The sequence below is a fragment of the Bidens hawaiensis genome, unplaced genomic scaffold (genome assembly GCF_021521415.1).
Source record: "Bidens hawaiensis isolate Kalapana, Puna unplaced genomic scaffold, B.hawaiensis_p1.1 tig00039175_1, whole genome shotgun sequence".
Taxonomy (NCBI): domain Eukaryota; kingdom Viridiplantae; phylum Streptophyta; class Magnoliopsida; order Asterales; family Asteraceae; genus Bidens; species Bidens hawaiensis.
The window spans coordinates 56,773-74,402 of record NW_027496903.1 but is presented as its reverse complement, the minus strand read 5'-3'; the positions used below and the strand labels follow the sequence as shown (position 1 = coordinate 74,402).

At 38.3% G+C, this 17,630-nt stretch overlaps 2 protein-coding genes across 2 annotated transcripts; one reads left to right on the top strand and one right to left on the bottom strand.

The window, feature by feature from the left end:
- Nucleotides 1-114: 114 nt before the first annotated feature.
- Nucleotides 115-2,010, bottom strand: LOC143591085 (putative sodium/metabolite cotransporter BASS2, chloroplastic; the record flags this gene model as incomplete). The annotated part of the gene is made up of 4 exons (XM_077071400.1): nucleotides 1,563-2,010; nucleotides 736-876; nucleotides 492-647; nucleotides 115-236 (listed from the first exon to the last, which is right to left on the bottom strand). Coding segments are annotated over exons 1-4 (866 nt in total), but the record flags the coding sequence as incomplete, so codon positions are not given.
- A 14,939-nt stretch (nucleotides 2,011-16,949) lies between these two features.
- On the top strand, nucleotides 16,950-17,417 carry LOC143591084 (uncharacterized). The gene has a single exon (XM_077071398.1). The coding sequence runs from the start codon at nucleotides 16,950-16,952 to the stop codon at nucleotides 17,415-17,417; it is 468 nt and encodes a 155-aa protein (XP_076927513.1).
- Nucleotides 17,418-17,630: the final 213 nt, after the last annotated feature.

Below are 17,630 nucleotides of genomic sequence, written 5' to 3'. Positions count from 1 at the left end.
TATTAAAGACATTATGTATTTACAAGAATACAAAATACAAAAAAATGGACCAAAAGTGTTAACTGGTAAAACCCATTTTGACCAATTACATAATTTACCCGCTCTGTCCCCTACCTGCAAGCCAACAGGGATGAGGTCAAGACAGCAAATAGTGGCGCAAAAGGCAGCGCGGCTTTCACAGCCCAAGGAAAGGTGCTCTGTAAATAAGACCCTGCCAGAACGGGTGCAACAACCACCTGAAAGTTGCAAATAAAGATGCATACATGCATCGTTACTTTTTGAAGTAAAAATAAACTGATTCTAAAATAAAATTCGTTAAACGCTTTATTAGTAAAGTAGACCATCATTTCTTGGCTTATTACACTTCCCTAGTTTTCTCAGAGTTTTAAATAACATGCCAATCTTTATAAAAACTGCAAATGGTTGCTGACTATTTTATCTATTAGACTTTAGAAACAGTTGGTCAACAGAAAACCCTATTGCAAAATTACCTGCATGGTGCTGATGGAAAGTTTGACGGCATCAACATGAACATAAGTTCCCGCCATAACCTTGGTCAAAAGAGGAGTAAGAAACACTGCTCCCAGAGTACTACAAACTGTCATTACAATAGACAATGGCACGTCTCCTTGAGCAATCAAGGTCACCTGTAACACGATAACATAAACGAGTGTGCCTAAGAAAATTTTTAATTTTATTTATTTTTTAAAATTGAAAGTGAAAAGGTATACTTACCACATTAGAGGCAGTTCCTCCGGGACAACAAGCAAGTAAGATTAAACCAACTGAAAGAGAAGGTGAGAGGCCCAACGATTTGCTTATCAAATATCCAAAAGCCGGCATTATTGTGTATTGTGCCGCACATCCAAATAATATCTACAAACGGTTAAGGTTATGCGACATGTGAGTTTTAGTAACTTCACTTAAAGTATTTTTTCAACACTTTATATAGAAAGATGCATAATCAAAGAGTGATAAAATGTGGCAATCAGTAAAAAACTAAAAGTGCAAAGATATAAAGAAAGTATAATAGTCGGATCCCATCCAATATGTAGACATCACACAATTTCAAAGTTTACACACAAATTCGTGCAAGAGAAGTTAAACACACTTATCCAAACACAACTAAACAAATCGATTCAATACAATGAAATATCATATAAATGGTTGAACCGGTCGAATTCAATTCGGTTAGACACATTTATTGCATTCAACCACTACCTTATATTTGTACAACTTCTAAAATTGGAAGAATTTATGATTTATTTCGTTCTGCATGTTTCGCAACAAACGTAATTTGTTCTGCCCAGAATGTGCGTGTGTGTGTGTATTCTAAACAGCATTATATGTTTCATGATTAAACTAAAAGGACCAAACAAACAAGCTACCCAAATACAGAAATTCAATCATAAATTCATAATCCATCCATCTTACAACATTAATACTTAGACCATTTAATTAAGGTCAATCTGTTATGTTTGCAGTTCAATGTTATCATCATAATCTTTGTTGCAACATTATCACCGACAAGTTTATGATTTCCAGATTCCATAACAACTTACAGAAAGAGGCCTTTGCATGAACAAGTTGACCAAATCTTTGACCTCCAAAGTGAGACCCATAGTCAGCATAATAAACCCAAGCGAGAAACTATATGAAGTGGGTCCTCTTTCAACAAACCAAGAAAAAGTTGCAGGCTTTAAGCATGCAACAACACCTCCAACTGTCACATACACAGGATACAAGCTTGCTAAAGTTGACAACAATGCTTCCCATCTGGAATTTGCAGTTTCAGATTCAATTTCACCAGGGTTTTGCTGAATTGATCTTGTTATTGGTGAAATTCTTGATCTTGAAGGCTGTTTTTGAAAGATGGGTATTGACCTTGGAAGTTGAAATTGAGGATTTTGAAAGATGGGATTTGCGGGTTTGATTTTAAAGTTGGATCTTGAATGGTGATTTTGGTGGGTTTGGAGAGTGATTGCAGAGGAGCAGAAAGAGAGTGACATGGTGATGTAATCTTGGGAGTGGAAGTGGACTTTGACTTGTGCTTTAAACAATTTTTTTTTTTTTTTTTTTTTTGTGGTGATAATGAGAAGTAGGTTCACCATCGATCCAACATCCTTTTATCGACTTTCAAAAACTTGACATCCGGTACCGAAAAAGCTCAGTTCGGTATTGGTTTTTTATGGTACCGGTAACATAGGCAAAGTACTGATACTGATCTCAAAAATCCTGATCCTCATTTTCCAAAAACTTGATACCGATACTGATCTCAAAAATCCAGATCCTCATTTTCCAAAAATTTGGTACCACTACCGATTCAATAATGGTATCATATAATCATTCCTAAACTCTAATGCAAATTTTAGTTAAGTAACATATACAGTGGCGAATCTTGGACGAAGATGCCGGGGGGACTCAAAATGTGTTACAAAAAATCACAAATTAGGGGGGGGGGAGAGCTAAAACTTTCGATCGAAAACGGCTAAATTTACACTACGTATAAAAATTTTCGGGCGAAAACGAGTAAATTTACACTACCGCGCAAAAAAACAGAGGGGGCGGGGCCACCCGGGCCCTAAGTAAGCTTCGCCCTTGAACATATATATAATAAATTGCATGATAAAAGGAAATTAAAGAAGTCAATAAGTTATGTAGCTAGAATAACAAAAAAAAAACATATCAGTAAAAAAATAATTAAAACAAAAAATCATATAGTCGATGCTTGTATGATGGATTAATTTAACATTCAACAAGACAGGATTAAAGGAAACAACTTTACTTAACAAGTGTGTTCTCCTAGTTCCACTTGATCATAAACACAAGATAATTATTCAATATAAACCTAAATAATAAGACAGAATGTCCAACCATAAGCGCTTGAACAAGTTCTTAAAACCACAACAAGTTCTTGAAACCACTGCGTACATGTTGAAGTATTGTGTCTCATATTAAATTTAAGCAAATACACAAATAGGTTTCTGGCACTTACAAGTATTGTTGATTAATTCTCTGCGACCAATAGCGTTCAGAGCAAATATCCTAAAGTGAAACTTTGAATCACAAGAAAAAAAAATTGCTCAATGTAAAACTGAACAAGACATATAAGAATATATTTCATTCCAGGAAACCAAAAGTTGGCCAAGTAATTATTACTATTAGGCGTTCAACAGAGTATAAATGCGTAACTTATTTATTAGTGTTTTGTGGATCACCTCAAAAGATTTTAACATAAGTGTTACATATAAGCATCATGAAGGTATATATAACCACTCACAGAGGTTGATGCACTTTGAGTACTAAACTTGTAAGCTTCAGTTGCTCCGATTTTGATAAAACAATCGACAAGGTGCAAGAAGCATGTCTTAACATTATAGTACACTCAAATGAGTAGCAGCTCTCCGTGTTACCCCCGCCTTGTTGGCCCTACATATAAGCTTCACAAGCACTTAAAATATTAACCACACGATTGAGAAAATGCCCAACTACAAAAGCCTAAAAGTTTTGCATGTAGCATCTCTATCATTAGTTCACAAACAATAGAGATAAACAGAAAACAAGGTTCACAAGCAATGATCATCCACTTCACAAGAAATAGAGATAAATAAATGACCCATCGGTCCCATTGTGTTGAAAAGGAGAACTGTAGTACATGAAACATGCATGTTTCAGTAGATGGAACATCTAAATGAGACCGCCATGGATGAGGATGCACCAAATAAACAGAAAACAAGGTTCAAGTAAGGAAACAAATTAGTAAAAATAGGCATGTAGGTTAATCGTAAGTCTATAAGATCAATACATACATCTTAAAATGTGTTGAATTACATGCTAACATCATCTATTTTGAAATTAGCAAAAGACCAAATTAGTTGCAGACTTGCATCTTTATATCTGATTATCATTCAACATTAATTTGACTGCTTGCTTTCATTTTGACTACAATCACAACAACTAACAATATACTTAGGAATCCACCTGAACTCGCCAACTGCGGGATATGAGCCCTTAACCTCCAAAGGAAGGGAGCGCCTAATACTATCTATTTGACACCCAAAAGTCAAACTTCGATATTATTAAGAGAACGCGTATACTAATTTTTGAAGAACGTGTAGGTGACTATTGTTGCTGTTGCGATTCCACAAGGGTTTCTGTTAGCTGTAACCTTAAATTAAGTTAATTATCCTTTTGTCTATTACTTTGTACTTTTTTTCTTTCTTTTTTATATAATATTAAATTGTTTCGCATTTATGTTATGCATATACAGGGTTTCATACTCGATCTTGAAGATGATGGCAGCCAACGCATTGGTAAGGTCAAAGTCAAATTTTTGAAATGTTTCGGTTTGGTTTTGTATAATATTTGACATTTTCCTTTGACAGATTCATGTTGTGCGTATATGGGCTTGCATACTCGATGATGAAGATGACGACAATGCACTGGTTAGTTTATTATCAATTTTTTCCACAGTTTCAGTTTTTTTTCGTTTTGTTTTTGTTTGATTCTCTGTTGATTGTGCAAATGCAGGTTAGTAGATTATCTGCTTGTGAAACAATTGGTTTTTCCACTACTATTTGTAGTAACAAAACTGGAACATTGACATTGATTTTGGTAGGGTATTTAGTATTCTTGTTTATTTCTTCTTATTTATTAATACCAAATGATAACTTTTAGTTATTATTATTATTATTATTATTATTATTATTATTATTATTATCACATGTTTTTGCTTTCTTTATGTAAGGCCCTGGTCTCAGTGCCCTATATAGGCGTTGGATTTACTCATAACATAGTTCTAGATATCAGAGTGACCTAAAACTTTCGCGGAATAATATTAAAAGTCAACCGTTCCTCACATAAGTCTCAATTTAAAATAATATAAAACATGTCTTTTTAGTTCAAACATTAACAACTGAGTCTTCAGATGCCAACTTCTTTATCCATCTGCCATGTGTCCCCCTTTCAAGCCAGCTACCTCATCCTACTCACATACGTGTATACTAAAATTCAGCTACGCTGAGTGAGTTCTAGTTAATCAAGCAACATACAATACATTCACATACTTATATATACGTATCCGAATATACATATTACATACTTAGACTGTTACCTTTCTTTCATTCGTACACATATACTTTCTTTCTTTCATACTTTCATACATTCTTTCATACCATCACACTTTCATACTTTCATAATACATACATAACTATCTTTACCATCTCAGATATTTGTAGGGTCTAGTCCATTTCTTCTCTATCTCAGATATTATCAGGGTCTGGTCTCTTTTCTTCTCTATCTCAGATATTGTTAGGGTCTGGTCTAATTCTTCTCTATCTCAAATATTATTAGGGTCTGGTCACCAACATTAAACTCGATTAGTCGTCGCCGCTTATCAGCATACGACTTCTGACGATCTTGAGCAACATTCATTCTTGCCTTGATCTGATCAAACCTTGAAGAGGTTTCTTGCACAACTTCAAGGCTTCCAATCTCTTTCTGACCAATCTCTCCCCAACATACAAGAGTTCTACAACGTCTACCATACAACATCTCAGACGGCAGCATACCAATACTCGAATTGTAGCTGTTGTTATAAGAGAATTATATAAGATGCAGATGATCATCCTAATTTCCTCCAAAGTCTAAAACACAGGCACATAGCATATCCTCAAGGGTTTGGATAGTCCTTTCAGACTACCCATCTGTTTGAGGATGATACGCCGTACTGATGTTCAGTCTTGTTCCTATAGCCTCATGGAACTTCTTCCAGAATGTTGAAGTGAAACTAGTATCTCTTTCAGAAACGATCGATAATGGCACTCCATGCTTAGCCACAACTTCTTTTACGAACACATTTGCCAATACCTCTGACGAGATGGCTTCTCGTATAGGCAGAAAGTGAGCACTTTTCTTCAAACGGTCCACAATCACCTGTTGGAATCGGTCTGCCCAAGACACATATTTGAGTTGATGTGGCTAGTACGTTATGATCCAAGTCGGGTCATACCCAATAACAAGCTAGACAAACAGCCACGATATTTATTTCTAAGATATGATCTAATAAATAAATATCAACACTTACGACATTTAGAAAATGGGTTTCTAAATATTTACACTTGTGTGGTAAATAAATTATATGGATAATTTATACCATGAGAGAAGATATTTTATAATGTTGTTTAAGTTGGTTAAATAATATGATGCATGCTACTTAAAATATGTTAATTTAAAATTTTATTATGTAACAAATATAACACAAGTAATTAATTTGAAATGATTTGAATATTTAGGAGGGAATATCTTTCTCTCTCATCTATTTATTAATATACTTTTTCAAGACAATGCATTAGAATACATTGGCCAAGATAAGTGTGCAAAGGTTGCACTCTCTCTCTCTCTCACACACACATTTGCAAGAAAACTCCTTCTTCATCAATTTCTGCCACGAACAAGGTTGAACAAGAAGGAGTTTCAAGTGTGTAAATCCTAGAAAATCAAGGGTGCTTTGTTATTGGCTTGTGGGTGTACAAGCTTGAGGATCTTCTACATTGAAGACTAGCCATTCAAGATCATTCTCCTTTAAAAGTTTCATCTTGGAAGGTAGTATGCTAAAACACCCTACGGTTGTTTTGATAGCATGCATTATCGTATATGGATCCGTGCATTGGGTTTTATATTAATCAAATTAACAAGATTTAGAACTAATTAATCCGCTGCGTTTTTCATATAAATGGGTTCATATGACTTTCATAATCTTGTTAAAACTCAACAATGGCATCAAGAGCCGCTTATACGGACACATGTTTCATTAGATCTAAAAATTTTCGGGTTTTGTGGTGTGGTTCACCATATGGCCGAAAGCTTTTTGGCTTTTGGTTACCCATTGGTTCTTCAAGATTATACTTTACATTCATGTGGTAATCCTGAAGAATTAAGTCATATGGATGATTAATAATTTTGTTAGGACAAAAACCCGAAACTTTCGGTTTGGCTAGCCTTGGCCGAAAGTTTTATGGGTAAAAGGGGACCATATTGGTCTTCTAAGACCTTGCATATCTGGATGTGCATTTGGATGTTCATAACCTAGCCATTACCTTTTGGATGTGTTTGTGTTGTGATTTATTCGGTTTATTCAATTTGGTTGTAATATTCATTTATTTGGGTTTGTAATGTATTTATTCATTTCATATTGGTTTGTAATAATAAGTAGATTAGTTGTATTTCTTTTACTAGAGAAAAATGTATTATGATATATTTTTTTGTAAAAGAAGATGCAACAAAGTTGTGGTTTTGGTTTTGGGCCTTAATAGACCTCATAGTCCAAGATGGGATTTTAGCCCAATGGAAAAAACCCAACTTGGAGGCCCATAGAAGCTAGGAGCTGAAGTTGGAGCCCAATTGGAAGCCCAAATAAAGTGGAAGAGTCAAAACACAAGGTGGACACTTGAAGCATTTGGATGCGGGGTCAAGTGGGAGTGCACCGACACATGCCTTGTGTCATTCTCGTCCCTTAGGAGAGACCTTTTGGCACACTTGTTTCGGTCAACAAGTGTTGTCATTTTAGGTGACTATGGTTATGGACTTGTGGTTGATTACTTATGCTTGTTTGGTTGATTTATATTTTGTTTTGCATATGGATTGTTAAAACATAAAATCAACAACTTGCATAAAAATTGGTTCCTTAGAAATCATTAGGTAATAAAAATTGGTTTTATTAAAGGTTAATGATTTCACAATAAAATCGCTTTTATTATAAGGAACTTTGAAAATTGGTTTTTAAACAAAGTACCATACATTTGAATGCATGCAAATGCAAGGTACATAAAAGTTTTCCAATCTAGAATTTAGAAAACTTAAATCCCTTTTAAAACAAGTTTAACACCATCCTTTTATACAACACTCGAATCACTTGGGAACTAGATGTGGGATAAAGGTCACCTAACCACATTGGAGTAAACTTGTGAGTTTGAGGTGGGTTTGCCATATTTGTGGGATAAAGGTCAGCTAACCACTTTTACGTGTGTGTAAGTAGGACGACTTGATTTGGAAACCATGTGAATAGGGTCACCGAAGCATGGCGTACAAAGGTGTTGATGGGATTAAACATGCCAACTAAACATATGGTGTTTAACCTATCCCATAAAACTAGAAGTTGCAAAGGGTTGCAATCGTCAAACGTTGACTACCTTGTTAATTCAATAGTAGGATAAAGGTCACCTAACTACTATGTGAATGTAACGTTGGGTTCTAGATTTTAATCTTTAATTGTCTTGGAGACATAAAGGGTATTAAAGATTAAAATTGATTAATGATATCGAAAATACTAAAATTGAGCTTTGTTAAATTATGTAGATGGCCCCAAACAATCCACCTAACACAATCATCCCACCCGTGCATAACCTATCACTAAGAGCTATACTTGATAAGGATCGTCTTAACTATAACAATTTTATGGATTAGTATCGAAACTTGAGAATTGTTCTCAAGCAAGAAAAGAAATCCTATATATTGGACGATCCTATTCTCGACGAACCAAACATTGACGATGTAGATGCCTATAACGATTGGTTGAAATACACCGAGGATTCGGTTCAAGTTTCTTGTCTCATGTTGGGAACTATGATTCCCGAAAATCAAAAGGATTTTGAAAATCATGGGGCATATGACATGATCACCCAACTTAAGGAAATGTTCCTTACTCAAGCTAGGGTGGAACGCTTCGAAACGGTTTGAGCGCTTCATGCATATCATATGGAAGAAACTCAATCTGTTTCATCTTATGTTCTTAAGATGAAAAGCCACATTGATCGACTTGAACGACTAAATTGTCACATCTCAAAAGAGTTAGCCACGGATTCGATCCTTAATGCCTAACCAAAAGATTTGAGACTTTTGTTTTGAATAAACATGAATGGATGGGACAAGAGCATTGGTGAGCTTCAGGAAATGCACAAGACGACTGAAGCGGGAATGGGTAAAAGGGTTTTACCGGTTCTCACGATCAATGAAGGTGAAAATAAGAAGAGGCATCACCCAGAACCTAAGGCAGAGGTTGCCAAAGGTAAAGGCCACGTCAAGGGAAAGTTCAAAGGGAAGACTAAAGAGGAACCACCAAAACCAAAGGAGAATAAGCTAAAGGTTAGCTCGGAGGATCCGTGCTTTGGTTGTGGTGAGATAGGACATTGGATAAGGAATTGTCCAACCTATCTCAAGGAGTTAAAAGCTAAGAGGGATGCGGGGAAAACCTCGGGTACAACTTTCATGATCCATATTGATCTTAATGTTATTTATTCTAACACATGGGTATTAGATACCGGATGTGGAACTCATATTTGCAATTTGTTGCAGGAGTTCAAAAGAAATAAGCATTTCAAGAAAGGAGATACAAGTCTCTTCATGGGCAACAAAGCAAAGGTTTATGTCGAAGCCCAAGGAGACTATGTTTTGAAGCTTCCAAATGGTTTGGAATTTGTTTTGAAAAACACTTTGTATGCTCCTAGTTTGACTAGGAACATTATCTTCGTTTCTCTTTTAAGACAATATGGTTATGATTTAAAGTTTGTGGACAGTGGTATTTGAATTTTCATGAACAATGTCTTTTATTTTAAATCAATGTCGTCTAATAGCATTTATGAATTAGTTCATGATAATACATCCATTGATAACTCGTTGTACCAATCTAGCACCAAAAGACTCAAACTGGATTTGAGTAAGACTTTTCTTTGACATTGTCGCCTTGGTCACATAAACAAGAATCATATTTATACACTTCAAAAGAATGGTCTTTTGGAATCAAATGATGATTCATTTGATAAGTGTGAATCTTGTTTATTGGGAAAGATGACCAATGAGCCCTTTAGTGGAACTAATGAAAGGGCAAAAGACTTATTAGGTATCATACATTCGGATGTATGTGGTCCTTTTAAGGAAATGACAAGAAATGGTGAGAGATACTTCATTACCTTTATCGATGATTATAGTTGTTATGGGTATGTGTATTTGTTAAGACACAAAGATGAAGCCTTTGAAACGTTCAAAGTCTTCCAAAATGAAGTAGAAAATCAACTCAATAAAACAATCAAAGTACTTCGTTCAGATAGAGGATGTGAATACATTAATGATACTTTTCTAGATCATCTTAGGAGATGTGAGATCATCTCACAACTTACTCCACCCGGAACACCACAACATAATTGTGTGTCCGAAAGGAGGAATCAAACTCTATTGCGATATATGATGGCTAGAAGCACATTGCCTCTATCATTTTGGGGTTTCGCATTGCTCTCGGCAACCCGTATTTTAAATATGGCACCAACCAAGAAAGTTGATGTGGTTTAAATTATATATATTTTTATATTAATATTTCATACACTTTCAAATACTTTTGAGCCAGATTTTTATTAAAAAATATTATTAGTTGGTTCATATGTGAGTTTTTAACATTCCAAGAGACAACAAACTAAAATAAAATTAATAATAACATTGTTGATTGGTTATCAATAATAATAGTTTTAAACTAAAATAAGATTATTATATTATTATTTTGTGGGTTTGATCAAAGAAACAAAGGAGGACTTCTTTATTTTTTTTTGGCACTGTTGTGCGTTGGAATTAAAGAACCAAGCAAGCAGGCACCTCAATTTATTTAAACTAGTGGGCAATCTGCATCTCTTCTTTTATTTACTTTTTCGATGAAATCTTTTATATATACTTATTTTCTTGTCTTGAACATAATTATTGGCTAAACACTTTTAGTTATCTAGGCTTGTGATGATGTTTTGTTGATTGCTTTGGACTTGTTGGTTTTCGGGATTTGTTTTTGGGATTTTGAGTAATTAAAAGTTTTGATTAGTTTTATTGGATGTGTCTCATGCGTATTTACTTTTGATTTGTGCTTGAATGAATGTTTCACATGTTACTTGATTGAATGTCTTTCGATTATTGGTTGCATGTTAGGGGTGTTTACTGTGTGTTTGCAACTTTTTTATGGTTTATTGAGCTCATTTACCATAGAAACTGATTTTTGGCATATTATTAGAAGTATATATTCTTACTAGCTTAAATATTCGACGGGTGATAAGTTGTCGGGTTTGTCTGCGATGTTAAGGTTTTAGGTTAAATTATTTGACAGGAGGTTTGCCTAGTTTTTTTTGCCTTAATTTTATTGTTTACCCGTGTCCTTTAGATTGTTCAAAAACCACCCCGTGTACTTAGGTGCATTGAGATAGTGAAACCGACGGGTTAGCTGTTTTTTAGGGTAATTAATCATAGTTGGTGAACTAACAGGTGAACCAATAAGCAGGTGTTTTTATATGATCTCTAAAATTTCTTTTTAGGTTACACCTTGAGAGTGATTAAGGATCCATTAAGTTTCCTAGAGCTTCATACCTTTAGATTCCTGGTTCCCACAGCATTTTTCCTGTAACCGATAAAATCCCGAGTCGTCACAATTCGGATTCCTTGCCTAGCCAACTGTTGCTCTCATTTGAATTTGTTAAAGTCTTATTCGGTAATTTAATTTTCTAGTTTACTTTAATTTAATTAAGTAATTAGTTTAATTAATTATTAGTTTTTAAAATAAAATAAAAAAAATCCAAAACAATATATTTTCTTAATTATTACTTTAAATTAGCTTTAGAACTAGTCTCGTTATTTAAATTAGTGTCTCTAGGGTTCGATATTCCCGGTCTTCCCATGGCTATTCTACACCTGATAGGTTCACTTGCCTGTTGCTAGTGGTTTGGTTTAGGGTATTCTAGGTTTTTATTACTCGTTGTGCTTGGTCATTATTTGTTAAATTTTTATATACCACTTTACGCACATCAAGTTTTTGGCGTCGTTGCCGGGGATACTTGGTAATAGCGAACTAGTTTCTATTTGCTTTTTGTTAATTTTTAGTTTTAGTTTTAAGTTAATTAATTAGTTTTATTTATTTATCTATTTTTAGTATATAATTGCTCTTGATTGCTATATGTGCCTTGATTGTAACGTGTGTGCTTTAGGGATAAGCTTGGGTCCTCATTATTTTACTTGTTTTTCAGCGTATGCAACGTACACGTTCACTAGGACTACCAGAGTTCACTGCTTCTGACGTACCTGAGAGAGATTTTCGGGAGCGCCGTAGGGAGTTTCGAGAGATTGCACGTGCTCTACGCGAAAACAAGGTACACGTTTTTTATTCTAAATTAGATATGGGTGACGCTAACCCCCCTAGGCGTACGGTTCACTCGAGAGCGAACGAGGGAGTGATGGGGAGATGGTATGCTATCACACGTCCGGCGAAGCCCGATGCTAATAACTGGCAGATTCCGACCAACGTCATGAATTCCATCACTAATTCTGTCCCATTTCACAGAATTGAAGAAGAGGACGCGCCTGGCCATCTGAACAAATTCACTCGTATTTGCGACACTTTCAATATTGCCAACGTCACTCGTGCTTCTATCTACCTTCATCTTTTTCCATTTACTTTAGAGGGTCGTGCTTCATCATGGTTGGAAAACCTTCACACTGGGTCCATCACTACCTGGGGATAATATTCAAGCTGAATTCCTTAAGAAGTATTTTCCGCCATCTAAAGCCTCGCGACTTCATGATCAGATATGTTTCTTCCGCATGGACCCTGACGAGCCATACTCTTTGGATTAGGAAAGGTTCCATAATCTGCTTAGTAGATGCCTCCAACATGGTCTACTCGAATGGGTCGTAGTCGAGAAATTCTATAACGGGCTGACCTTTGAGATACAAAAGAGATTCAATACGTTAGCAGGAGGAAACATGTTAGAGAAGCTGGATATAGATGAGTGTGAGTCGTTGTTTGAGAGTTTCGCCCTAGCCGAACAGCAGGAGCCGTCCGCCCGAGGTACTTCTAAAACCACCACGTCTTCCACTCGAGGCATTTATCAGGTCTCGAATGATACTAGCATCGCGGCTGCCTTAGAGGCAATGCAGAAGGATATCCGAGAGTTGAAGAAGATCGCTCATAAATGTGAAATCTGTCGTGGAGGGCACGATACAGTTGATTGTCCGGTCGATCAACAGGAGAAGGTGGGCTACTTGGGTAATCAGAATCGAGGAGCGAATGCCTACGATAACTCAGGATGGAGAAATAACTCCAACTATGGTTGGAGGTCGTGAGGTAATGCCCAGGATTTTCAGCAGAGGCAGGAACAGGTTCAGATTAGTGACCCAGAGACAGCAGGGAGTTCGAGTGCGGGAAGGAGTAGCAGTATGGATCTGGATCTTAAGGAGCTTCTGAATAAGCAATCTACTATGCTTTCTCACCTTATTGACAGAGATAATAATACACAGCAGAGACTGGCTTAGCACAACACCCTATTGAAGAACCAGCAGGCGTCATTTTTGGAGATGTCTCAAAAGGTGGATGAGATGATAAAGGAGATGCTACCTAATAAGCAGGTCGGAGGGTTTCATGGCAGCACGAAGGCACAGTCGAAGGCGGTGACCACCCATGGTGGCAGAGGAGGTGATCGAGAGTAGTTGCCGGAAGATGACGAGGAGCCGGTGGACGAGGAGATAGAGATTGGGACTCCTGTGAGGACGCACGAGAGGCGAGCCCCAGCAAGTACCGCGTCAAACAGTGAGTCTCCCACGGAGAAAGTGGTGTAGAAGAAGATTGAAGATAAGAAGAGTCCCGAAGTCGATCGTACTGGTGTTCCGTATCCTTCTCGTCTTCTATGGTAGAAGTATGCGCAGGAATACGGACATTTGTTAGACATGTTTAAACAGCTAAGAATCAATCTTTCGTTTGTTGAGGAACTCCAACATATGCTTAAATACGCCAAATTCTTAAAAGATCTTCTTTCGAATAAGAAGAAGCCGGAGGGGCTTTCGACAGTATGTCTAAATGAAGGATACTATGCGGTAGTCCAGAACAAGCTGCCGGAGAAATCTGATGCCATATTATCTGTATAAAAAGCTAGACCTTGGCGAGCCAGTTCTGACACCTTTGAGTTTATCCTTGGCTGACCGTTCGGTCAAATATCCGCGGGGAATCGTGGAAAAAGTACTCGTTAAAGTCGATAAATTCGTTTTCCCTGCGGATTTTGTTATTCTCAACATGGAGGCTGACGATCAGGTCCCACTCATTTTGGGACGACCCATCCTGCGTACTGCTAAAGCGCTTATTGACGTCTTCGACGGCAAAATTACGCTTCGTGTAGGGGAGGAGAACGTCACCTTCGATGTCGTCAAATCGATGAGAAACTCCAATAGTCAGTACTATTCCGTTTACCTTCTTGACACGTTCATATCTCAGTTCGAGCGTTATCTTGACTACATCTCTGGAGCAGATTTGCTCAATCAGGAGGACGAGGTTGATGTTTCCTCGGAGCACGACCTGAGCATTCTTGTTAGCTCACCTCCTGAATACCCCGAGGTGTTCACTGTTGCCGATAGCACCGAAGGACCAAATGAGAGATCATCGATTGAGGCACCACCGTCCCTCGAGCTTAAAGAGCTACCTCCTCATTTGGAGTATGCTTTCTTAGACGGTGATGCCGGTTTACCCGTCATCATTTCTTCTCAGTTGACGGATGATGAGAAGTTGAGGTTGGTTGATGTGCTCAGGCACACAAACAGGCTACTGCGTGGAAACTCATGGACATTCAGGGTCAGCCCGAACTTTTGCACGCACAGGATACTCATGGAGGATGAATACAAGCCTGTAATCCAACCTCAGAGAAGGCTCAACCCTAACATGTCGGAGGTGGTAAAAAAGGAGGTTAATAAACTCTTCGACGCAGGCCTAATCTATCCCATCTCCGATTCTTCATGGGTGAGTCCCGTTCAGGTCGTCCCTAAAAAGGGAGGGATGACAGTTGTCACTAACGAACGTAACGAGCTTATTCCGACTAGGACAGTCACAGGTTGGCGGGGGTGCATCGACTACAGGAGGTTTAACGATGCTACAAGGAAAGACCATTTTCCTCTTCCGTTCATCGATCAGATGTTGGAGCGTCTTTCGCGACGACAGTTTTACTCTTTTCTTGATGGATTTTCAGGTTATATCCAGATCCCGGTCGCACATGAGGATCAGAAAAAGACTACATTTACATGCTCATATGGTACCTTCGCGTACAAATGTATGCCTTTCGGGTTATGTAATGCTCCGGCTACTTTCCAACCTTGCATGGTAGCGATATTCCAGGACATGATCGAGAGTTCCATGGAGGTTTTCATGGACGATTTTTGGTATATGGGCACTCATTCGATCAATATCTTTCTAATCTTGAGAGGATGATGAAGCGGTGCATAGAGACTAAGTTGATGCTGAACTGGGAGAAGTCCACTTTATGATGACTGAGGGCATTGTGCTCGGGCACAAGATTTCGCGAAACAGTATTGAGGTAGACAGAGCTAAAATTGACACTATTAGTAGACTTCCTCCACCAACTAGTGTGAAATACGTTCGTAGTTTTCTCGGGCATGCAGGTTTCTATCGTAGGTTCATTAGAGACTTTTCTTAGATCACCCGGCCCATGACTCGCCTTCTAGAGAAGGACATGGCATTCGAATTCGATGCTGATTGTCTGAAGGCGTTTGAGTTTCTCAAGCGGCAGTTGGTTAATGCCCCTATCTTAGTAGCACCCGAATGGAGCTTACCCTTCGAGATCATGTGTGATGCTAGTGATTTTGCAGTCGGGGCTGTTCTAGTCAGCGGAAGGACAAGCACTTCCATCAAATCTATTACGCGAGTAAGACCCTCAATGATGCTCAGGAGAATTACACGGTTACTGAAAAGGAGCTTCTAGCAGTGGTTTTCGCGTTCGACAAATTTCGTTCTTATCTCGTGTTGTCCAAAACCAACGTTTATACTGATCATGCAGCATTGCGATACCTGTTCGCCAAGAAAGATGCCAAGCCTCGCCCGATACGATGGATTCTCTTGCTTTCCGAGTTCGATATTGAGATTAGAGATAAAAAGGGAGCGGAGAATGTAGCTGCGGATCACTTATCACGTTTGGAGGATCCGGAGAGAGAGGAGATTATAGAGGATGCCATCGGGGATAAGTTTCCCCACGAGTCGTTGATGATGGTGAGATTGAGATTTGAGAGAGAGCCAGTGTTGTACGTGAGTGCTGAAGAGGAGGGTATGCCATGGTTCTCCAACATTGCAAATTATCTGGTCGAAGGAGTAGTGGTCAAGTGCATGAGTTATCAGTAGAGAATGAAGTTTTTTGCAGACGCCAGCCACTACATATGGGATGCACCGTATTTTTTTTGTGTAGGCGCCGATCGAGTGTTAAGGAGATGTGTGAGTAGGGAAGAGATTTGTGAGATTCTTAGGCATTGTCCCGAGGGTTAACTGGAGGCCACCATGGTTCGTCTTCCACCGCTAGGAAAGTTCTAGATTCTGGCTTTTATTGGCCATCTATTTTCAAAGACTCACACGAGTTTGTCAGACAGTGTGACGCATGTCAGCACACTGGTAACATCTCATCCCGTAATGAGATACCCCAAAACCCTATTCAGGTTTGTGAGGTTTTTGACGTTTGGGGCATTGACTTCATGGGTCCGTTCCATTTTTCTCGAGGGAACCGATACATTCTCGTGGCTATCGACTACGTTTCCAAGTGAGTTGAGGCTCAATCCTTGCCCACTAACGACGCCCGAGTTGTAGTGGGATTCTTGAAGAGGTTGTTCTGTCGGTTTGGTACTCCCAAGGCCTTGAACAGTGATAGGGGCACACATTTTTGCAATACCCAGATGGAGAAGGCATTGGAACGATATGGGGTCACCCACCGGTTGTCCACCGCCTATCATCCACAAACGAGCGGGCAAGTGGAGAATGCAACTGAGGAGTGAAACGAATTTTGGAGAAAACTATCGGCAAGAACCGAAAGGATTGGTCTGACAAGTTGGATGACGCATTTTGGGCTTTCCGCACAACATTTAAAACGCCTATTGGGACCACGCCCTTTAGGATGGTTTACAGGAAAGCGTGTCATCTACCGGTTGCGTTGGAGCATAGAGCATATTGGACGTTTAGATCCGTTAATCTTGACCTGACCCAAGCTGCGAAAAACCGGTATATCCAAATTCATGAGGTAGAGGAGTTGAGAGATGAGGCGTATGCTAGATCATGGAGTTATAAGGAGCGTACGAAGGCATTGCATGATCGAAAGTTGAGGAAGGTGAAAGAGTTCAAGTGTAGGGATCGGGTGTTGGCTTATAATTCCCGTATGAAGTTATTTCCAGGTAAGCTTAGATCGAGATGGGTTGGTCCGTACACGGTGAAGGAAACATTTCCGCATGGTGCAGTTGAGTTAGTTGATCATGAGGGGAGAGCGTGGAAGGTGAACGACCATAGGTTAAAACATTATATCGGTGGGCCGGCTGATTCGGTCGAGGAAGATGTATTTCTCCTCGATATCCCTACTTTGATTGCTTAATAGGGATAGGCCTCGGGTAATACCTGAGTGTAGAGTTTGTATACTTTTTATTTGGTTTCCTTTATTTTTCTATTTTGAGTCAGTTTTAATTTTTTAGAGTCTATTTGATGTTTGCTTTGGGTGCTTTGAGCTTTGTTTTGCAGGTTTGGATACTTTCGTTCGTACTCAATCTCCATTCGGACGGGGGCGTTCTAAGCTTATTTGATTGTAGAG